The 23629-nt window shown below is 42.6% G+C and overlaps 1 protein-coding gene across 10 annotated transcripts in view; it reads left to right on the forward strand.

Annotated features, from left to right (window-relative positions):
- The window catches only part of BMPER (BMP binding endothelial regulator), a 159050-nt gene that overhangs the window by 5678 nt on the left and 129743 nt on the right, over positions 1–23629 (forward strand). For 4 of the 10 annotated variants that reach the window (XM_035552489.2, XM_035552498.2, XM_035552488.2 and 1 more), the window contains exons 3-5: positions 672–707; positions 1694–1845; positions 3776–3861. In XM_035552489.2, coding sequence (XP_035408382.1) covers positions 672–707; positions 1694–1845; positions 3776–3861 — 274 coding nt within the window. Of the gene's footprint in view, positions 1–232; positions 362–671; positions 708–1611; positions 1914–2581; positions 2964–3775; positions 3862–23629 lie in introns of those variants that run through there. The other 6 variants (XM_035552490.2, XM_035552491.2, XM_035552492.2 and 3 more) reach the window with 6 other exon arrangements.

Here is a 23629-nt window from a genome sequence, read left to right on the forward strand (position 1 = left end):
AGAGCGATTTTTCCCAGAGGTGTGTCACCGTTCTCAACACCAGGGAGAACCGGAGGTTGCTCCTAACTGTGAGCATTTCCCCTCTTCCCCAGTGAGAGGGGGAGATGGGGAACCAGGGCTCCAAGAGATTCAGAGGCAGCACGAGTCCTCAGCAGGCTCTTCTGCTGGGCACCCAACAGCTTGTGAAGTGTAGTGTAGACATGGTATGTCACAGCTTTGGCTGCCATTTCAGCAGGTGTTCCAAGCAATGAAGAAAAGGGCAAATTCCTCCCCCAGATACTGATGCAAGCCCAAAGAAAAGCAATGAGCTCACCCTGTGGAGCACTCACCATGTTTTCATCCCACAGATGCTGTTTCAGAGGTAAGTTTTAGGCCGAATCAGTGTGTTGGAGATGCTGTAGCAGATCTGTGTGCATTGCTTTGTAACTGCCCTGCCTTAGGTATGGTTTCATTACATGCTCTTGTTAACTGGATGAGTTATAGCATGAATTGAGTGTGCAGTTCAGTTGCTGTCACCTCTTGTCTTCATTTGATAAAAGAGATGAAACTTGTGTTTGCGAAGTATTTTAACAAGTTCCCTGCTGTTATTTGGAAGCCTGAATTGTTATTTGATGCCCTCATGATTTGTATGTTTCTCACACCAGGTGACATTAATATTTAATTAATTTTAGATCATCACAAAGAGAAGACTCAATGCACACAATGATGTAAGTACTTTCCGGTGGTAGTTGTCACTTCAGAAATTATTAGGGTAGCAATGGCTGTTGCTTTAGGAGGTCTGTGGCTGCACTGGAATTACAAAAGGGAAACATAACCACTGATTACAGATAGAGAAGCAAGAAAAGGCCAGTTTGCCAATAGATTCAGTACATCTTTCCAATGGGGAAAAACAAAACAAAACAAAACAAACAAAAAAAAACATGTGGACAAGTGAAAATCTCTTCTGCAGTAGAGTGTAATATGTACCTCCACAGGCTCGTCTATGTGTAAATGAAAGACAATCATGAATCATTTACCAGAATATATATATATATATATATATATATATATACATATATATTTGGGTTACATGCATTATATTTATGCAGTGATCCCAATTATATTTTTGTAGAATACAAATGCTCTCCTCCCCCCACCACCCCCTTTTTTTTGTGTGTGTGTTTCCTTTAATGGCAGCTAAATTATCCTATCTGCCTATGCAGCTTCAACCTGTATAGATTAAGGCTGGGGAAAAAAAAATGTAGTCTTTCTTGATAGAGAAAATTTTGCTAGTGATTTCTACAAGTTTACCAATATCACTTTTCTGTAGTCCCTATCATAGGCAATTGTAGCTATTTAAGGACTTTGGCTTCCTACCATAAAGGTAGGTGATGGTAGGTCTTGGTAATGAGGCGTGCATATCTCGCATTTTAGAACAATGATGCAGGCTTCCAGAGGTCTTGGCTTTGGGGCTTAATTCTTAAAATGAACAGGTGAACCTAATTGCTGTGCATCTGACTGGGATGTAAAACGTATTTAAAGCAAAAATAGTCCTGTCCTGCCTGCACCTGATTTGCCACTACTGTAAGCTTTTTTGAAACAGCAGCTCACATCCCCAGCCCAAAGCAAGCACACAAGAACGCGTATGAATCTGAGAGCATTTTTCAGCTTGTCATCAGCCTGGTTTATTTCTGGGAGCGCTCCTTTCCCTCAGCGAAACATCGCCGTGGAAGGAAGAGGACCGGCGAAGCGGGCTGGTGTGTGACAGCAGCGGGGCCAGCCGTGCCGCACCGTCCCGGCGGTGGGATGCGCACGGAGAAGCTGCGTGCGAAAACGACCCTGAAGCAGCGGAAAGCGGCCGTACGGGTGGGAAATGTCACCGGAGGGACTCTGAAGGCTCCGTGGAGCCGGGGACGGCCGGGCTCGGCGGGCAGGTTCGGCTGGGAGGAGGCGGCGGCGGCGGGGAGGGAGCGGGGCCGGGCGGGGGGAGCCCCTCGAGAGGCAGCCCCGGGGCTGTGCTGCGGAGGGAGAGGGGACAGCACAGGCGGTGAGGAGGGAGAGAAGGAAGGAGGGAAGGAAGGAGGGAGGGAGGGAGGGAGGAAGGGAGGGGAGAGGGGAGCTCCGCGGCCGGGCCGGCGGCGCGGAGAGCCGGGGAGCAGAGCCTCGCCGCGGCGCTGCCCGTCCCTCCTCCTCCTCCTCTTCCTCCTCCTCCTCCTCCTCCTCCTCCTCCTCTCCACTGCCCAAATGGCACCGCCACAAGCCCGCCGGAGGTACCTGGCTTTGCGCTTAGCACCGGACCTGCCGGAGGATCCGAGCTTCCTCCCCTCCTGGCCCCCCGTTACTTTTCCTCCTCCTCCTCCTTCTTCCTCCTCCTCCTCCTCCTCCTCTGCTCGCCCCGACGGCGCGGCCGGCCCGGGCGGTGCTCGGCGGGGCCGGGGAGGGAGTGGCCGGGCATCTGCCGGCAGGGGAGCGGGGTCTGGGGCTGGCAGCCCGTCTGTGCGGGTGTGCGCCGGGGGGGAGGGCGGCGTGGGGGCCGGGGGGTGCCGGAGGAGGGACTATGGGGAGAGGAAGGTATAAGAAGGGATGCGGGCAGGGGAGGGGGGTAATGGAAAGAGGGGGTGCGGGGCCGAGGGGCAGGCGCTGACAGCTGCTTTCCCCGCACCCGCAGTCCCCTCCCCCGGTGCCGCCGCGGGGTGGGACTCCCCGGCGGGCCGGCATCTCCCTTCCTACCCCCCGACGCCCCCGCCCGCGACCCCCTTTCGCCCCCTTTTCCCGGTCGGTGCTGGGGTGGCCGCTCCGGGGGCGGCCGGGCTCCGCCACCCGACGGCGCGTCCCGGAGGCGGCGGCACCCCAGCCCAGGACCATGATGCCCAGGCTCGGCGGGGACCGGGTGGCGACGGCACTGAGCCTCGTCCCGGCCGCCGCCGCCGTCCTCCTGGGGGCCCTCTGCCTCCCCGGGGCGCCGGCCTCCTCCCTGCTCACAGGTAAGGGGGCACGGGGGGCGCGGAGCCTACCTGCTTCAGCCACACGCCTTCGGGTCCCCGCGGGGACCGGGGTGACCGGGGGGCTGCGTGTGTCACCGCGTGGTTCGGGGCAGGTGAATGAACGGAGGAGCTGTGCTCCCCCTCCCTCTCTCCCACTTTGTATCCCCCTCTCCACCCCCGGGTTATATTTTATTGATATCTGGAGCATGCAGGGAAAAGCTAATTCAATTCCCAGCGCGAGCTCTTAGATTTCGAGAAGCGATTCCAACATGACACAATACCGGCTAATCAGCTCTAGGGCCATAAAGGGATTTCTAATTTGATTCCATTTGACAGTCAGCCTGCTAATTTTGACTCACTTGCCAATTGGCTGTCACACATTAGGAGGATGCTTGGTTTAGTGCTTGCACTGAGCTCCTGATCCAAGTCCTCGGAGTGTAATGGACAGCCTTCTACTGATTCAATGAGCTCTGGATCTATCGTTATAGGAGTAGCCTGCTTTGCATGGAGTACTCGTTATTCTCCACACGTCATCTGAGAAGAGAAAAAGCGTCCTTCTTTGCTATAACTGGGACACAAAGAGAGTCTAGGTTTGTGCGCCAGTAAAAGGCCAGTCATTTCCCGGTTCCCTTTGGAATCTTAGAGAAATGCTTAGCATCCTTGATTACTTCAAGTGGGCAAATTGAGGCAGAATTTAAAGTTGAAGGCCAGGAACGGAGCACGGGTTAAATGAGAGCGACAAGGACAGCATCCAAAACCAGATGGGGGCATTGAGATACGTCAATATTTTTTAATTTTTATTTCTCTTTCAGGATCCGTTGCAAAATGTGAAAATGAAGGGGAAATTCTACAGATACCATTTATCACAGACAACCCTTGTATAATGTGTGTTTGCCTGGTAAGTTTGGATTTCAGATAATAAGAACATTCAGGCCTGTACAAAAAGTAACTGCACAAAGAGGGGAATATTTTACATAATCAAATCTAGGGTACCTTTGTGGCCTTTACATAACAAGAGGTTATCTCATCACTGAGCTAATGGAAAGTAATCCAATCCATGATCTGGCAATCGTTTCTTTGATGTTAAAACTCTCAGGCACAAAGTTATATGTGACTTTAATATGACATTGTGAAGTTGCGTATATTGTGTGAATTCAGAGTGAGAATTGTTCTCACAAAGTCAGAGGCAGTCGCAGAAACCTTCGGCTGTAGCTCAGAAAAGAGGGTGAAAGGTAGGGTTAGGAAATGCTGCTGCCTGCAGCTGCCACGTGCTCAGTTTTGCACACCAACAGCTGAGGAGCTGGCACAGGAGCACAAGGTGAAGGATACAACATGGCTATATGTGCTGTAATGCAAAGACAGTGAAAGAACAGGTGATGCTTTTATCAAAAAAGCATCCCAGGATTTTTTATTCCCAGGATGGCACTGGCTATTGTGCTGGGAATGCAGTGGTTAATAATGCCGCACACGTTTTGGGGAGAAACATTCCCTTTCCTTTTAACTTTGCATCACAGTTAGGCATTTTGGGAGCAATTCAGCTGGACAAGTCAACACTTAGCAGTTATTTAAAAATAGTTACTCTAAATAAAACTTTGCACAATATAGTTAAGAGAAAGCCATAAGCATTCATTTGCTGTTGGATGCAAAGAGAAGTATAGACCAGCAAGCACTACATTTTACATTTGGGAAGTTACAGAGTAACTCAATGTACAGAATCTTTCCTACTTTAGGACTGAAACATTGAGAACCCCCCACTTCTATTATTGCTATAAATAAAATTATCATTAGCCAACATAATTATAAGCCTGTAAAAGACTTAAAGAATTGTTTCAGACTGCATTTTAGAAAGCAATTTTGGCAATTGTAATCTTAAGCCTGCTGAGTTTGATGCATGTCACTGCACTGACTTCTGTAGATTTTAAGTGAGGCCCAATGATAACTTTTTAGCTAAGAGTGATAAAGAATAAATTATTGATTCTTCTGAGTACAGCCGGCTGGGGAAAGGAGGAGCGTGGGATGTGGTGAGTAGAGAAATCAAAGGGAAAACAAAAAAGACATGAAGCTGTGTTTTATCATGGATCACCTTCCCAAATATGTCTGCCACCACTCTTGCTAATGGAAGCTGGTGTTAACCAGCGAGGAAGCAATTTATCTGTGAAGGAGCAGAAGTTCAGTCTTGGGTATCAGGGCAATAATGCATCAGGGTAAAATTCTTATATTTATAGATCTCTCTAGACCTTGGCTTATTAAATCAATGAGCACCCTTTTAGTGCACGAATATGAAGAAGTGCCAAAAACATTGGATGTAAGAACTCTAAATCTTTGTGGTTTGTAGGCTATGCTTTAGGGAAATGGCAAGTGAGAGTATTTGGTTCCCTTTAACACAAGAAAGATACCACATTCTGTTAGGAATACAGATGCATAATGAGTTACTGCAGTTACCTGCATTGGATACACTCTATTTTATTTCTGCCAAAGGATAAATGTGATCTCTCTTTCTTGAGTTAGAAGCAGGGAGACCTGGCAGAGGAGAAGGAAACTGGTGTGGAGATACTGACTTTAACACTGTGCAGCATCCGAAGCAATTGTTTATTGGACAGCCGATTGCTGAAACCTTTGTTCAGGCCTGCCACAAGGGAAAAGATCAATTTTACAGGACTGGGGAGAGCAGAAAGAAAAGAATTAATGTGGTGATTTGTGAGCAGGAGGGAAAAGAGAACCAGGTTTCCTTCCACCCTACTAGAAATATTGATTGTTTAACAGTGATTCAGTGAGGAACTTTCTCTGGAAGACTGATCATCCTCTACAAGGGCAAACCTGATGGATATCCATATTGTAAGAAGCAAGCAACTAAAAAGAGAACTTAATCAGTTGTTCTGGGAAGAAAGCAATCGCTGCCCAAGAAGGGACAGAAAATTCTACAAAGGGCACTTATCTTAAACACAACAATAAAGAAAATAACTGAAAAACTGGATTGGATAATGACAGGTCTCCTCTTGCGGTGATACCTTTCCATAACTGCAAGCTGTCATAAAGAACTACACTAGTTATGGAAATCTGAATGGCTCTGAGAAGAAAAGGAGTATCTAAATAATGTCCTTCCAGGTCTTTGCCATCTCAGAAATGAGAGAAGACTGAACTGAAATGCTGGAAACTAATCATCAAGGGTTTTGCAGAACTGACTCTGCAGGTTGTGGTCTGTAGAGCACAGGGATGCATCCTAGCAAGGGAGAAAGAGTGAAGCAGCATGAGCAAAGCAGTCTCCAGCTCAGTTTCTCTTAACAGGCTAAATTAGTTGGGAGGGCAAACGAAGGTGTAAGACTCTGAGAGCAAATGTGGTAAAAACTGTAAACTCTTAGTTTATGAATAAGTTGCCATAACTCAACAAAGTCTGTAAAGTGCAATTACAACTGTAATTCCTTATATACCACTGAGAAGCCTTGGTAGAAAGACCAAAATGAAAAGTTGTCTATTCTCATTGATTAGCGGAGACCAAGTGGACTGATTTTCATGGTAGGAACATGAACAAGAACATAACAGGTAGAACAGACGCTGGCTTCTGAGGGTGCTGCTTTACGAAAGCTTGTAGGTCCTGTTTGAGAGTTATTGGTAGCAAAAACCCCTGAACCTTGAATACAAAAGGGACACTGGTGGGGATCTTCTACAGGCAGCCAGGTCTAGTTACCAAATGAGATAAGTTCACTCATGAGCATCTGCTGTAACGTGTGGAAAGAGAAGTTGTGGTGATATGGGATTTCGGAGTGGAGAATGTGCTGGAGATTTTGTGTGCAGCACATAGTAAATAATTCACTTCTAAAGTATAGGTAATGCTTTTCTAATAAAAAGGCACTGCAACCACCATGCAATAACACTGTTTTGGACATCCTCACTTCTCAAACTGAAACATGGATTGCGCAGAACAACACTGGTGCTTGCCCTTAATATAAGGAAAGAGAGGTAAGACTAAGAGCGTGCGTGTATGTACACTGTAGCTCTGTATGTGAGAAAAATCAGCAGAACAAGCCACTACAGTTAATACTAGACTTTTCATTTTGTGATGCTTTCAAGTGATGATGAGATCAGAAGTATGTTTTGGTTATGACTTTGCAATTTTGCACAGAATTAATTGGATGAAAATCTGTAGTTAGTGATACAGAAGAAATAAGACTAATATCCTGTGATCCCTCGGTCAAACTGTTACGAAGCTGCAGGACATATAAATATTTTCTTGTAGGAAAGATGAGAACTAATAAAATCATTGCAAGCTTTTACCTCTTAGTTAAGGCTGATAAAGTTCTTTCAGCTTTTGCCTATTGAGTGTGATTACTTGTTATGGTAAGTTTTGACAAGATCAAAATCTGGAGATCCTTATGTTATAAATTATATGTCTTTGCTTTTATGGTCATAATGCCCATAAAAATGGTCATTTTAAACATCCATAAAGCAATAGTTTCAATATGAGCTTTTACAATTACACTTTACTGCTGTTATATTACTGTCCAACTAATCATCTCTAAGCACTTAATAAACATGGATGAATTTGGTCTCTAAAGAAATGATCATTAATTACAGCTGTCTGCAAGAATTGGCTTTTTTTTCTCTCTCTCTGTGTGTGTGTGTGTGTAGAAAAACATCAAACTTAGAGACTGTGGTTTATCCACAAGGAATTTCTTATGGGACTGTGATGAAAGCTCAGGTCTCCTAACTCCTGCTCTAATGGCTTGGCTACAAAACCATCCCCTTTCACTTCATGCACTTGCACTTTATGAGTGGATGTGGGTGGTATAATCACAGTATTAATACGTTAATTTTCTTTTCGTCTGTCTGACAATGGGCAGGCTGTGCATTTTTTGGCATCTGCTCTCCTGAACTTGTTCTAAGACGTGGATGAGCAAAGGCAAATTAAAGCTGACTTTTTGATCCAGAGGTTTTGAGAACTGTGATTTATGTCTTTACTAGAGCTAGTGTGCCATTGGTCTTGTGCCCACTTCCACTTTGAATGTCTGTGGTTCTGCATCTCTGAGGAGATACGTTATCTCTGGAAAGCTATCACATCACCTGGCTTTCCATAGGGTTTGAGATACTGGAATAGCACAAAGCAGGCTGAAGGCAACTGGAAGTACCTGCTTTCTTGTGTGTTCACATTATACGCTCTTATACACAGAAGCTGGAGAAAGTGCTGGCATCCTTGATACTTAGAACTAATGGTTATAATGGACACATGGAAGTTTTGTTGGAAAACTGTTGTTTTGAAGTTAGGCCATATAAAGAGTTCAGGCAGTCCTGCTTGTGAAGTGCCACTGTAGTATACCATGGTAGTATACCATGTAGTATACCATGGTCGACTGGCCCATTGCAACCACATTCATAGCTCAGGACTTCTCAGATGCAGGGATGGAAAAGATTCCTGTAAGCTGCAGCAAGCTCTGTATCAAGGGAAGGTGGACAATGGAAAGGAAATGCTGGATGTAACAAGCAGTGGCAAGGACTATGCAAACCAACTCTCTGAAGAAAAAAAATATTTTTGCCAAAGAGAAAAAAAGACGGGAACTATTATTTCATATAATTATGTGGTCCTTGACAGTAGGAAAAATGAATGTTAGAGAACATGTGATTGTGAAGTTATTTTTTGCTTAGTGGTCAGTAGTTAGAAAATCTCATGTTCTGCTGGTTTTAGAAAATCAAAGTAGTGAAACTGGGTTATGAAGTTGAATGAAAAGGTCTAGGTTTTAACGAATCTGTCTGAATTGGCATGAGGATTATAGGTAAAAACATATAATCTTGATAGTATTCAAAATAGAATTATATTGATTGAGTTTGAGTAATAGATTCTTTTATTCCAGTCATTAAATGCTTTAAGACTGCAAGGGATTATAACTAGGCTACCTAATGCAAAAATTCTCCTCTAAAATATTCTCACACATCTGTGGAAAAATGTGTTTATATCAATCCATAGGAGCATTTTATACACCTTCCACAGTCTGGGGAAACCAAACTCTTCGTGTCTGGCAGATGCAGATCTTTATATTTCTGATGTGAAAGTATTATGCTGAGAGTAACAGAGACCTGAGTGAATTTATGCTAATAGAAAATGAACTTCATAAATGTGAAAATTTACCACATTTTGGTAAGTTTTGGACTTTTTGTAGTGCAGATAAATACTGAGGATTTTGAAATGTCAAGGGGAAAATGCTATTAATGGAGAATCAGGAGAACATTTGATTACATTTCTTTTATATGTGTGTGAGCATATAAAATAGGCATGGAATATTTTAAGTTCAACTTTGGTACAGCACAGTAAATGACCAAATGCAGTAGAGTTTTTGTTGGTACAGCTTTTTGGCTGGAAGGTATCTAAAACTCAAAATAGAAGTAGTCTCACACCTGATATTATAGCATTTTCTTTCAAGAAATATATACTTCAACATACGTGTGGAAAAGACATAAAAATGCTACAGTCCGTTGGAAATAGGTGAAATGAGAACCTGTATATAATTACAGGATGAAAATGTAAAAACCCCACAGAACTGACTTAGCCTGAATTAAGCTTCTGAGTACGGGGTGTTTTGAAGGTGAGATGAGCTCAGCAGTGACAATGATGATAGGTGGTAGTGGTGAGGAGAGCTGTGCCATTTTGTGCTCATGTATCATCATCTGCATGAACCCTGAACATTTTACCAGAAGCAAGCAGCGATCCGAGAATAACCTGTTCACTGGCCAGTGGTGGATGTAGTTTTAAAATGAATGGATCAAAAATGCCAGCTGAAAGTGATAGGTGAGAAGCCAGGAACTGCAAGGAAATTGATAAGTGCAACTTAGGTAATGGTGTCCTGCACATTGCAAGAGCTTATCTCAGTTTGGCAGAAAATCATTCTTATTTTGTCAGGAGAATGAACGGTTTTATCTTCAGTGTGTTCTGCGGAGAGAAAGTCTTTTTTCTTTTTTTCCTAAATACTTTAGAACAAAGTGAGTTGTGTAAAGAAACAGCTGATAAAAGCCAGTGGTGATCGTGACAAACCACATCTAAAAGAGTGCCATTCCCCACCACTTTTCCCTTCCCCCTTTCCCTCATGCCTGCACCTCAAACTTGCCAACTGCACCTGAGGAGTGGTAATCATATGTCTCAACCTTTTATCACAAAAATCCAGAACAGAAGGAAATAAATGTGAGCCAGAAAGTGTAACCAAGTGTTGGAAACTTGAGAAAAGTTTGGAGACAGGAGCTGAGGAAACAAGAAATCAGAGTTTTGCTTGGCATAAGTTTTATTCAGCTAGAAACATCATTCTGTAGTTTAAATTTCCGCTTTTAAATCCAAATGTGCAATGTAGAATTTGACCTTTGGTCACAAAAAAAATTATGTTAAATTTGTCATTATAAGATGTAGTGTTCTACCTAGCTTGAACCAACTGGGTAGTGAAACCAAGTGCAACAAACCGAAAAATAGAAGAAAGAACCTCTGTCCCGGTCCTCCTTGTACCCTGTAAAAGACCCAACTCCTCATTACAGGCTAAAGCAAGAAAGCTACTAGATTTGCTAGGATTCTTTACCTATAACATAGCTGATTTCTGTGGCACAATACACAAGCTGAAAATGCATAACTAGCCTGAGAGCAAGTGTTTGACACATGTTCAGTGAGGATGGCAGTGTTTTCGTACATCAGGATTCAATTGTTGTTGCGTCAAGGTATAATGCAGCCCAGATGACTTTTAGTGGAGTAGTGCATATTAAAAAAAAAAAAAATCATCAAACAATTCTTTCATACCTATTTTATTTAATATAATTTCAATAGTTTACATACATGAACTACAGAAACTACCAAGACTGCATCTTCTTTCAATTTAAATATTCTTGGTCTTTATTACTGCATAATATAATCAGCTTTCTCTTCACCCACAAAAGTAACAAACAAAGAGACAAAAAAGCATAAGATACAGTAGTGTACTGGTAGTTTTCAACCCCATACTACTGCAAAAGAGAACATTGTTTTGATTGGTGTTTAAAGGGTTCATGGAACACCAAACATGCCCCAGCATGATGAAAGCTTTATTAGTTTTTATCCAATTTAAAAAAAAAAAGATACAGATGTATATGCCATCTCTTAAAGGAGGAGGGGAAAAACAACAACAACAAAAAACAAACAAACATAACAACCCCAAAATAAGCTCAGAAAACAAATAAACAAACAAACAAAACAAAAACAACTAAAAAAACCAACAGATAAAATTCCATGTCTGGTGCAACTGGGTGTCCCATATGTACTTTCTCACAGAGACCAAGGAACGATACGTGTATATGAAGATTGTTTTGCAAGCGCAAAGTGAATTGAATCAAGAGCCTGAGCAGGATAATTATCTGTTCTGGAGGTGACAGTTTTGGTAGGGTCTCCTAAAGGATGACTCATGTAGGTTCAGTTCTTAATTAATGTGATGCTTGTGTGTAAGATGATGCTTTGGTCTGAGAATGAGACATAAACTACTGATGGTAGAAGATGGTGACTCTGGCTTGATCCTCTAGGTTTACATGAGTGGTGTTGAGGCAATGTTCAAGTCAGTGTAGTCCCATATACAGATACGGCCACCCTGACCAAGTAGTACCATGTGAAACATCTCCACGTAATTTTCACTTCTGAGGAATGAATGAATATGGATTGTATAGCTGTGTAATGTGTCTGTGCCATCTGCGTCCCTTTTGAAGTCCACTTGCTGCACATCACTTCACATCCCAGAGTGGTCTCAGTGTGTGCAGGCAGGATTTCTTTCAGAACAAAGCACTGTGATGCCCTCAGCCCCACTTCTCCTGCCTGGCCCAGTGGTCCCATCCATCCAGCATTTCTGTGATTTCTATGAAACTGAGCTGCAACATGGGCTCCAACTGCTACTGGGTGTCCAGCCAGAGGAACAGGCCAGAGCTACTCTGAAGTAAAACCTCTCAAAACACTTGTCGTTGTGGGTGAAATTTGCGTATCCCTACATAGGTATGTATGCCCTCAGCTCGTTATGCTTTCTCGTGACATTTATTTTGGAGACACAGTGCACAGTCATATGTGACAGCTTGCAATTAAGCCTTTCTGGAAATCTGCAGGTTTGAAGTTATTTCATGTTGTTTTCAGACCACATGGGCTAGTGAGGAGTTCACTACTTGCACATTTCTGACATAGAGTCAGCTGCGTTGAGCAAACATATATATGCACACAGTGCTGAACTGATTATAGGTCTTGGCAAAACAATCCTGGAAGAGCGCTGGTGATATGTCACTGCAGTGATGATGAAGATCCAATACATCAAGTATGGAAATGAGATTCTCTTTGGTGTAATTAATGGATCAGAGAGCTCAAACACAAAAGAACATATTTAAAATGTATAAATAATATGGGGAAAGGTATGAAGGGCACAAAAATGCCATAAACTAAATGGAAAAATGTAATATAAGTTGCAAATGTCTTTGGAATGTGTCTACAATAAGTGCAAAATGGATCAGCCTAAGTTAAAGCACTTTTTTATTGCCAATAAGAAAAACATTATTAAAGAGCTGGTCCAATATCAAAATGGCATTTTAAAAGCATACGGTTACCTGTATATAGTTTTTATTAGCTTTCAAGTTTCTTCCATTGAGTTGTTAACGGTCTTTTTAAGAATTATGGTCCTGTAAGTGAATGGTTCACAGTGTCAGTATTTCTGGTGTTCTGCTTTGTGCTGCTATATAAAAATAGATATTTTTTTCCCCACAAAATATCTGGTTTTATTTCCCCATCATGTTTTAATAGAAATTTTTGAGGGAAGAAAAATATTAAGCAACAACCAAAAAATCAAATGAAAATGCAACCTTTTTATATTGAGCTTATGGTCAAATAAAAGGCCATTGTGAAGAAAAAAACAATATTGTATAAAAGCTTTTACCTGTAATACTACTATTAAAATTACTATCGTACTGGTACTTGCTCATTTTGTACCTAATAACTGCTGTAATTACTTCCTCTGAGGCCTCTTGGCCTCTTCATCACATGCATTAAGCTGCAGCTAAAAAGTTCCTAGTCTAACCATTTGTCAGATCTAGCTTTGTGAATCATTTTGCATCCAGCTGTATCAAGTGCTGAGCCCTATCTCTGAGTACAGCGTGGACCCCATCCCCTCTTGTCATCCTCAGGAGCTGACCTTGTGTGCTTTCTGAGATCTGGATTTTTTGTCTGTTCTTCCCATTTATTTGTTAGACTTCTTTTTCCAGTTTTTGCCTTTTTTCCCTCCGTCTTTCCCCCAGTTTTCCCCAGTGTCTGGAATCCTCATACCTTACATAGTGCTCCAAAATGGGAAATAGGCTGTTAAACTAGGACTGCATACTGCTATCTCACTGAAAAAAAAGATAATATGCCTTCACATGCTATGATTTTCATCCCCTTTAGGTGTTACTAGATTCATTTCCTCATCTGTTCCATGCATCAACCTCCTGTCTGTGGTTTTAATTTTTGTATTGTTTCTTCAAGTTTTCAGAGAGGGAGGCGTTATATATTTGTGCCATAAAGTGCTACAGAAAAAGGCATTAATGTTAAATAGCATTGGAGTTGGAACTCTATTTGTTCTTGTTAGCAAAAAGGATGGATGTGTGATAGAACACCACTTAGAATACCACACTGGTATTTTCATGGACCAACTGAGACCCCAATTTTTTTAGAGTCCCTGTTCAAAATAAACTTATTTGCAAAGATTCAGTGTTAAAGATTGTATCAGGTTTTATTAACTCTGCCTTAGAGCTGCATAGACACAATTATACTCTATTTCACTCTGGAGCAGGTCTACTTCCCATGAAGTGTCTGCAGCCAGTTGCATGGTGGTGGCACTGCCTTGTGTATGCATCAAACCCAGCCTGCAACGTTGAAGCTTCCTGTTGGTTGGACATTTAGGCCCAGGAGGATGCAAACTGATGTGTCCTAGAGCCCCATCCAGGAAGATGAGATTTCTGACAGCACATTGGTTAAAAGTTGTGTGTTTTTTTAATAGTTCCCGGCAACTTCATACTAAATTATGTTAAGTGGCTTCAATGGGAATTGGATCTGTCCCAGAGTTTGGAGCCACCAGAATTTATTCTGGTGGCCGGCAAGAATGACACATTGACATCTGTTTTTCTGGTTTGTTTTAAGAGTTCTCAGTGGATGAAGAAAAATAGACCTTGGACGTCCTGAGGTTGTCTCCTCCTTTTCTGTCTGAGTGGTTGTGCACGGCTGGGGGATAGTGTGGGAGAGAGGAGCTGATAAACCACAGCACTGAGGGCTGCATGATGGTTATGGTTTGGTGGTGCCATTTAGTGAAGCACTACCAGATTGTGCTGCTTGGGAATCATTGGGGCAGGAAGGAACTGAGCAGTGTGGCTAGGCATTAGGTAGGGCTGTTAGCTGAAGGATGGCCTGTGGGACCCAGAATGCTGGTAAGGGCAACTGGCTGTACTAGTACAGGGAGACTGCTGATCATTTGCTTTTCACAGAGAATATTTTCTTCTGCATATGGCAGTGCATGGCTGATCATTTTCACATTTGGCATTTTACCCCCAAATACTCAGCTCTAGGGAGAGCTGGAGCAGTTAATTGGGTTAGGTGGATTGGTGATTCAATCTGGCAAATGCTTTTGATTAAAACAAATGAATAAAATGGTGTTGGCAGGCAGAATGCAAAGCATGGAAGCTTTTTAGTCTGTAAACCAAGGGTCGGTGGATGGATTGTTTGCAAAAGCCGTGGGTAAAGGAAGGCTGGACAATTGAAATTATGCATTAAAATGTTGTCAGTGCAGCAGTGCAAGAAACCTCTTTAACACAAGTATGGCCAAGGCCTATGATCTAAAAGCATTAAGCATTTCTGGAGAAACTTGCTGATGGGGATATTTAAGATGTAGCATAATACGCTGATACTGAACCAGAGCTTGTCTGACATGAAAGCGATGAGGAAATAGAAGAAGCATACAATTTGCATAGCTTCTGGAAAAATATCTGTGTTTGTCCAGTTTAACTTGGCAAAGTTTCTTAATCCTCAAGCAAAAACTCTTTGACCCCAAAATCAATCTGTAGTGGAAATTAAAAAAAAAAAGTGGAGTTCTAGGACATGGTAGTAAGAAATTAGAGTGGTTTTATGTACATGTTGTTACAAGAAGGGTGTGTTTTCTGTGCCTAGAATTGTATATAATTATTTTAGTATAGAATGACTATCTTTGATATTATCAGATTTCTTGACATAATTAGACCAGTCCACATATGGAAACATACAAAGGTAGGAGCCAAAAAGGGAAAAAGAAAGCAAATCATCTACAACAAAAGGGAGGTTCACTGGAAAACAGCCAGCTGGAGAGATGATTAGGTAGCTCCAGCCTGTTTGTTGGGCATTGCCTCTTTCATACAAGACAGTGCAAAGACTACTAGTGAGTCAGAGCTTTAGCTGAGTCCATGGATGTGACATGACTCCAAGAAAGCTATGTATGACTCTGGAACCAGAGGTGTAAATGGATTTTAAGCATCTTCTGGAAACTTAATATTACTATTGCGTGTTTGTGGACAGCTTGTGGCCATGCCCGTGAAACAGTGTTATCATTAAAGGATTTCTGTTAACCCATTGGCTACCGCTTAGACTGGGCTTTTGGGCCAAGCAGCTCATGCTAACTATCTTGTGTCCTCCATTGAGAAGACAACTCAGAACAGGGGTTTCTTATAGCCATCATGCTGAGCAGAGAGCTGATGGGAAGTACTGAGTACAAGGCTGTACTCTGAGTCTTTCTCCATTTTGGGGCCAAGTACCTCATTCTTTGCCTTTCAGGTTTCACTGCTCTGACCTGCAGTCACTCATGGATGACAGGAGTATCTCCTCTTATGTCGTACAGTTGAGTAGTTTGAGACTGTGGGAGAAAAACTGCTTGTTGTGAAGTAATGAAATGTTATACTTGTGCCATTGCAGATCAGGCTGTGACTCGGTGATGAGGACCTTCTCTTATTGCAGAGTAAGGCACAGTTAATAAAAAAGTTTCTAAGACCTCAGGAGGATACTTTCCAGTTTTCTTCAGTTTAGCCCCAGGTTCTTATTTTTACATGGCACTTAAGTCTCTCATCATAAAGAGTCCTGCTTATGCTAAAGGTGTGAAACCTTTGGATTTTGGACCATCTTTCCTCCGCCTCTGTGGTTTCCCTCCTGGCTGCCTGGGTAGTAGTGCTGCTGCCTGAGCTCTCGCTCTTCAAAGGGAACAGGGCTGTTCCACACAATGAAATCATCTGTGGCTGCCTTTCTAGCACTCTGGACTTCCAGCCAGGCATAATCCCTTTCCTGACATTTGAGTCTCATTAATTGGGTTAACAAGATGCTATCTGCACTCCATACTTATGTAAATATAATCGGCTAGCAAAGATCTTAATGGCACCTGATATATCACACTGCCTTTACACCAAGAGGTACCACTACAGGAGGCGCCTCCAAAAGCAGGTTATGTTCTTGGTCCCATGGGGCCCCTTATAAACCGTAAGAAATGCTGGTGGTCAAGGCCAACTGTTCAGATGTCTTTAAAGTGTCCCACTGGTGACTGAAAATCACTTTGTCAAGATGACAAATGGTTTGCGCATACCCCATTCACCTTATAGTTTCGCTCTAATGTCAGCTCCATTTACTTGTCAGAAATAGTTTTTTATTTGTTGTTGGTTTTATTTTATTTTATTTTATTTACTTCCAGCAGTGCAAGGGGAAAGGAAGAAGTGAAGGGGACACAGGCTGAGAAAAATCTGTGTGCGTTGTTTCTATTCAATGTGTCGTTATAGTCAAGATTCACCAGCTTTGAACATTCACGAATCTGTTTGTTTGTACATGTGCAAAACAGAAAGAAGGGAATTCAAATTTCAGAAGTGAGAACTGTCCCTGCAAGGCAAAGATTATGCAAAAACATGTTTTAACCACTGGATTTTTCAAGCAGAAAGTGGTTGTGCAATATTAGTTTCTTATTTTGGACAGCAAACATAGCCATGTTTAAAAATAACCACATAATTAACTGGGCCTACCCAGTACATAGGGCATTGTGCATGTGTCTGTGCTGAAGAGCTCAGCTCAAACCTCTGAACTTGCGTGGGTGGCTTCATTGACTGCAACGGTATTGTCATGTGGCTGAGTGAGAAGTGCTGTGAATGAGGGCTGCTACATCTCGCCCAAAAGCAGCAAGGGCCAGGCCACAAAATATGGTCAAAGTCAACTAAAGGACTGCGAAAGTGACTTTGACAGCTTTGTCTTTTCGTTTCCTCCCAATGACTTCCATATCACTTTTGCTTAGTTCACAAGTCCAAATGTGCTTTTTCTCCTAGTAGCTACAGTGTTGGCTGAAGCTTTGAAAGTCAAAATCTAAACCTGATTTGGCAATGCGGTTGGTCAAAACAAAGGGGAGTATTTTGGCCAACAGTATTCCACACTCTTTCTTACAGCAGTAAAGCTTTGCATCCATCAGGAATCTGGGTGGATCTAAAGCAGAGACTTGTAGAATGAGATGTGTCACATTAAACATCATTGTGGCATATCTTTTTCTGACCAAGTTTTCCCATGGCCTCAGCCTTCTTGCACTGGCAGCAACTGGACGAAGATGCTCCCACATATCAATAGTACAGAGTGGCTGCAGCAAAGAGGAGTGAGTCCCTGCGATCTGGAGGCAGCATAAAAAGACCCTGAAAGCTCTCGCCCCCTTCAGAGAGTCCTGGCCAAAACGCTCTTGCTCCCTGAATAACCTCTTTTTTTTTTTTTTCTTTTTTTTCCTCAAATACCACTGTGTAGCACAGGCAAGATTGCATAAGAAAACAAATGCACAGTCAGCACTCAGCGTACTTGCAAGTTCATTAAAACACCAGTGTCTGGAGGCTTCTTGCCTACATAATTTTATAATAGAGAACAGACTCTTGTTGCTTTCTTTTGGGCTACTATTTTTGTTTGGTTGTTGTTCCTCAAGCATCTTGGTCCTATTTCAAAACTTACTTCAATTAAGTGAAGAGGGTTTTTTTTTGGTGCTTTCCAGTTTAAAAGCTCTGCTATTACTGCGAAGCTTCTAACAGTCCTTTGGATTATGAAGCTGGGATTGGCAGTGTTTTCTTCTTATTATTATTTTTTTCCGACAAAATAAAATTAAGAAATAAATTGTAGATTGAAAATGTAGAAGAAAATAAAAAATCCTTCCCCTCCACTCCTACCCCCCCACTCTGCCCCCTCCAGCTGAGATCTCGTGTTGCTGCTTCTGGCATGCATCACATCTTTGAGGATACAGTATCATGAGAAAACTGTCACTTGGTGATGTATTAGGGTAATATATCATGAGAGCATCGTTCCTTTAGAGGATATGGGCAGTAAAAGACATGATTCTGGCCAGACAAAGCAGCAGGGGACCTTGCTTTTTTTTCCTTCCCTTTTCTTTAATCTAGCCCTGTTTTTGTGTTGTACAGAAGTGAGTTTCTTCATGGGATATGACTTGTTGCAGAGTAAGTTAGGAGGCCCATTGGGCTTTTTAAACTCTTTAAGAAGTACATGGCCTCAAGGGCTGCTTTGTTCAAAGTTTTCAGAGCAGGCTCAAACCCAAGACCAGTGTATTTGCCACTATCTAAGTCTCCAGTGTAAAGTCTGAGTAAGTAGATGTCAGACACAGAAGGCAATAAAGATACAATGACAGGTAACTATTGTTTGGACAACATATATTTGTAGATTTAGCCCATAAAAATGTGATGAAGTAATTTCTACTATGCATAAATAAAATCATTTTTTAAAACTTAAATTTTATTTAAATTAAATTTAAAGTTATTTAATTTAAATTTATTTAAGTTAAATATTAAATAAAAGCCAAATTAAGTTTTAATTTACATCAATAGAAGAGAAATTACCATCAATCAGTATTTGACCTGTAATAGATGTTTTGAACTCATCCAAAAACAGGAATTCTGAACTGATGGACTCATATTTTGATGCTTTTTTTCCCCCCCCCCCTCCAATTTCCATCATTTTGCATTTCTCTCATTGGCAATAAGTCTGTTGGAAAATTAAATGTGAATAGTCTGTACAACCGGGATGGCAATAGTTAAGAAAAAAGAAGCACCTTGATGGGAGGCTGTATTGATGGGACTAAGTTAATGTTAATTTTTCAGACAGGACAGAACAAAAGCACTTTTTTCAGTTGTTGTTGAAAACATAGAAAAGGGAAAAAGATGTGAATTCTAAATGCACGAATCTCATGAATTGCAGAGGTGTGGTCCCCAACAAGAACCTCAGAGTGTGATCCTGGATAACTATTGGTAGTTTTTTGGACTGCAATACAAACTGCTGGGAATTTCTGAAGACCTTGTCTTTTATTGCTAGAAGACGCTCATACGCTATTCTGTTGTCTCATGAAGTTTTGCCTTTAGTTGTGTAGTTGAAGAGATGTAATGCTAGTGACACTTAAAGTGGAGGTGAAGATGGGGAGGTGGAGAGCTAAGAGGCCTGGATCCTGTTCTGGCTTTCTGACTTAATGTGCATTTATGGTCATTTTGTCCAGCTGTGCCAACTTTGTTGATAAGCTCTCTGGAGCAGAGATCCGCTCCTGCCATGTGCTGAGGCGATGTCTGATGTTATAGGACCCTGATCCCAGCTGCAGTCTCTGCAGTTGCACTAACACAAGCGAGTGTAGGAGAAGAGCGCCTTCCTTTCACCACATACCAGTGCAGCAGGCTGCTGTCAGGGGAGATCAGGACTGAAGCAGGCCACAGAGGTCACTTTCCTCATGCTGGTAAACATCATTAAACACACTGAAAAAAAGTATCTGTTCAGTCTGTAAGGGGTTGTGAGTGATGTGTCCTGAATGACTTGCACATACTAATGTGTTCCTCACAGTGGTAGGGAACACCCATTTGCGGTGAAATTTGGTGTCATCTTTCAGCAGGGCCTTCGCTTTAATTCCATTTCCTAGGGAGTGGGGAGAGTTCGAATTCAGGAGGCGGTGGCTGGTACCACCACCAAGAGCTGCAGCCTCCTCCTGAGCAGGGAGGACTAAAAAATAAAGATTACAGGAATGAGGGAGTGAATTGGAGGCTACCATGTGCACTGCACAGTAAAGGAAAAAGAGGCCCTTTGGGTTGAACTGATGTATTTTATTCCTGATGAAATACTGTCATTTGCATCTGTCTAATGCAATTCGTGCTGAAGTCTTGATTGCGTTGTACCATGGGCGAGGCCTTGACGCTGGAAGTACTGAAACATATGTTTGGCTGCACTGTTGTGAGTTGTACCATTAAAATTAAAGATATGCTTAAAATTAATAGGATTTCTGTCTCTCTACGGTGAAGTGTATGTGCCTTGGTGTTTGTGGGTTTATGTGAGTAAACAAAGACACCTGTATTATTTTGCAGAAAATGGCCACATACAGGAATATCTTTTCCACCTTGAATTTAAAGGAACATTTAGTGTGCTAAACATTTTTGTTATTGTACCCGTAACACTTGTTTTTGCAAGGAAAAGAAAAATAGATAATTGGAGGAGAACAAGGGAAACGAGTCCTTTTTCTGCCCTCCCTTGACAGTGGTCTGAAATGTCTGCAAACCTCTTTCCTTGGGAAGTGGTGTCTGCTCCCCAAGGCCTAAGTCTACAGTTCCTACTCAGGAAGTGAAACAGTCACTGCAGACAGCAGGCCCACAGCACTTAGCAGGGATTGCCTGCTTGCATCAGCTCCACCAGTTAAAGGAAAGTTTGCAAATTGGCCCTGAGACATGAAGTTCCTGTCAAGAGTGCCAAAGGAGAAGGGGTAGCATTTTCAGAAAGTGCCTCAGGATTTGTCTAGACCATGAGTTATGCACGTGTCTGAGCCTGTTCTCGAGTTCAGGTTGGCCCAACATCGGGGCTGTCTGCACGTAAGCATGGGTGCAGACACGCAGCTGGGAGCCTGTGCTCCCCAGTTTTGCTGAGGGACAGAGCCTGTGGCCAGCGCTGGTCCAAACCCTTGCTCCTGTGGCTCATACAGAGTGAGCATGGCTTCATGGACGCTTGTGAGGATGCCCTGGCTGTGTGCAATATCTGGAAGAGAGCCAGCAGCGTCTGGGTGGTGGTGTGCAGCGTGCTTCAACTCGTGCTTCAGCCTGTCCCGCACCTCTCAGTGGGGATGTTGCCTAAGGGACTTGAGTGCACCGGCCTCATTCATTTTAAATGGCTCTTTCTTCTCCCAAGGTCATATGTGCACATCTGAAAGCTGCATCCCAAATTCCCTGGGGGTAGCTTTTGCCATTGTTTGAAAATTGTTATTGTTTTGGAGGACGATCCCACAGGCTTCTTGAAGGAACTTCAGGACACTCTGAGCTACTCAGGGAGGAGGACTCAGTGAGAGTTACTAATGAGCATCATAGAGGTACTGTGATGAATAATGGTCAAAAATGAATGTTTTCAGGATTAGCCATTAATGATAGTTCATACTTCTACCAAATCTGTTTTTGTGGCTTTTACAATCTCTCTCTGTACAGCCTTTTTTGGTTAAATGACAATTTAAGCATCATTTTTCCTAGTCATCATAAATACTCAATATTCTCAGGATATCAGAAATGCATTTACATCATTTACATAAAAAGGGGGGAGGGGGGAGGATTTTGCATTGGAAATCAAGCCCCCTGAGAATCCACATCTGCGAGGTCTTCCACAGCCAACAGCCAAGCTGTGGGCTCGCAATACTGTTGACGGGTGTAGCCCTGAAGAAATGAAGTGGATTCCTGATTTTTTTCCTCCAAGCCAAATCCAGGTTGAAAAGAGCCATCCTCCTGGTGGCTGCTGTGAGCCGTCTGGAGCCCAGTGGGGAACCCTGTAGAAAGTTGGCTGCGGCTTCCAAGCTGTGGTTTGGCACTCATCCTCTCTAAGATCCCTGCCAAATATTCAGATTTATTTTTAGTTTTTTTTTTCTTTTTCTTTTCATGTTGGCATTTTATTTAACTGTACCACATGAGTTTAAGGCTGTTAGTTTGATATATTTTGTCACCAGACTGGGTTATTTTGTGCAGGGGTCTTTGATGGAAGGTAAAAATACGAGGTGCGTGTGGAAGGTGAACAAATTGTGTTGAGAGTGGGTTGCAGTAAAGGCAACATGGGGCAGCAACACCAGTATAAGCTCTGGTTAATGCATCTGTCCTGTACAGGAATTTGACATCACCTTTGCAAGCCAAGTTCAAGACGAGAACTTTGGTTCCCACTGGCAAAATGTGGGAGAGTGGAGAAACATGGGCACCCAACAAAACTTTCTGATCTACCCCCAGGCACATTGAAAAGCAAGTTCTTCGCTGTCAGGCTCTGTGAGGGCAGGTGAAGGGTCCAGGGTGATGCTCCAGCACTTCCCTAAGTTTTCCTTTCCTAGGGAGCCTGAGATTTCAGTGCAAAGCCTTTACCGAGTGCTCACTGGGGAGTTGCGTCAGCTGTGGCAGCATTGTTCTGGATCAGCCTGACCTCTTTTAAAAAATACATATTTTTCCAACACTAATAAAAGCCTTAGCTGAGGTCTTGCGATGTTCTCTCCCTTTCTGTATGTGTGTGTGCCTGAGCACTAAATTAAAAAAAAAAAAAATCCCAGATGTGAATCTATAAACCATCTGTTTAAAATAACTATTGTGCAGGACTATAATTAAAAGTTATTTATTATGAATCTTGGGATCCTATTATGGATTTTGACTGACTCCCAGGTTTCTGATTTAGCAAATGGTTTATGTATTTATGAGCCATGTGTCTCTTCCGCACTTCTCAGTGCCAGAGTGCATGTCCTTTAAACAAAAGGAAAAAAATCCCCTACCCTCCCATAACTGTTGGCTTCTGAATGTTGCCGTCTAAGAAGTTTTCTCTTAAGAACAGCAAAAATCAAAGTATCTGAGAGCTTTCAACAACTCCGTAGACACTGTTGACAACACAGAGGGAGGTTTGGTAATACAGCTCTCCTGCATGCAGCTACTTAGCAACTATCTAATGTATGGCTGGGACAAGTATTGAAATGTTATGCTTACTGGGAGTAGGAGGGGATGCATTTGGAAGGAAAGGATTTGTTGCTAAAGTCCATTTGCTTTCACACTCCCCTCTGCCCTTGTGAAATGGGAGGGAAGGAGGCAGCAAAATTGAAATAAGCAGATGGACAGTACGCATTAAGAGCAGTGTTTTGGATGACAGGGTGAAAAAAAAAGCTCCTGGTGACAATTGCTCTTTGTTTTATCCTTGTACTTTTACACCCCATGGGCCTGTGAGATCTGCAGTGGATAATGCCTGACTGCAGTAGACTAAACAATGATTTACCAGCCCTGTTTTATCTGCTGCTGCTGTCCTATGATGGATCAGCATGGTATTAACCCTTTCCTCCACATCTTCTGGCCTATTTTTCCATGTTTTGCTTGCATAGAGAGTTAGACACCTTAGACCGGCATCTGACACAGCCAGTTTCTGAGCTGTCTGGGGCTCGCCTGCAACAACAGCTTAGAGAGGAGGAGGAACATCAGGTTTGTGAATACCACCCTGCTTCAGGGCTTAGCTGTCCTTCTTATGGTAGCGAAGGATTGGCTCTGTTTACCTGGGATACACAGAGCTGATCTTGCAGGCAGGAGGCTGCACCTTCTTCTCCAAAGGACAGAGCTGATCCTGCTTTTTTTGTTTTGTTTTGTTTTGTTTGTCTGTTTGTTTGTTTTCTTTCTTTCTTAAAAGAAAAGTG

The sequence above is a fragment of the Cygnus atratus genome, chromosome 2 (genome assembly GCF_013377495.2).
Source record: "Cygnus atratus isolate AKBS03 ecotype Queensland, Australia chromosome 2, CAtr_DNAZoo_HiC_assembly, whole genome shotgun sequence".
In the NCBI taxonomy this organism is placed as follows: Eukaryota; Metazoa; Chordata; class Aves; order Anseriformes; family Anatidae; genus Cygnus; species Cygnus atratus.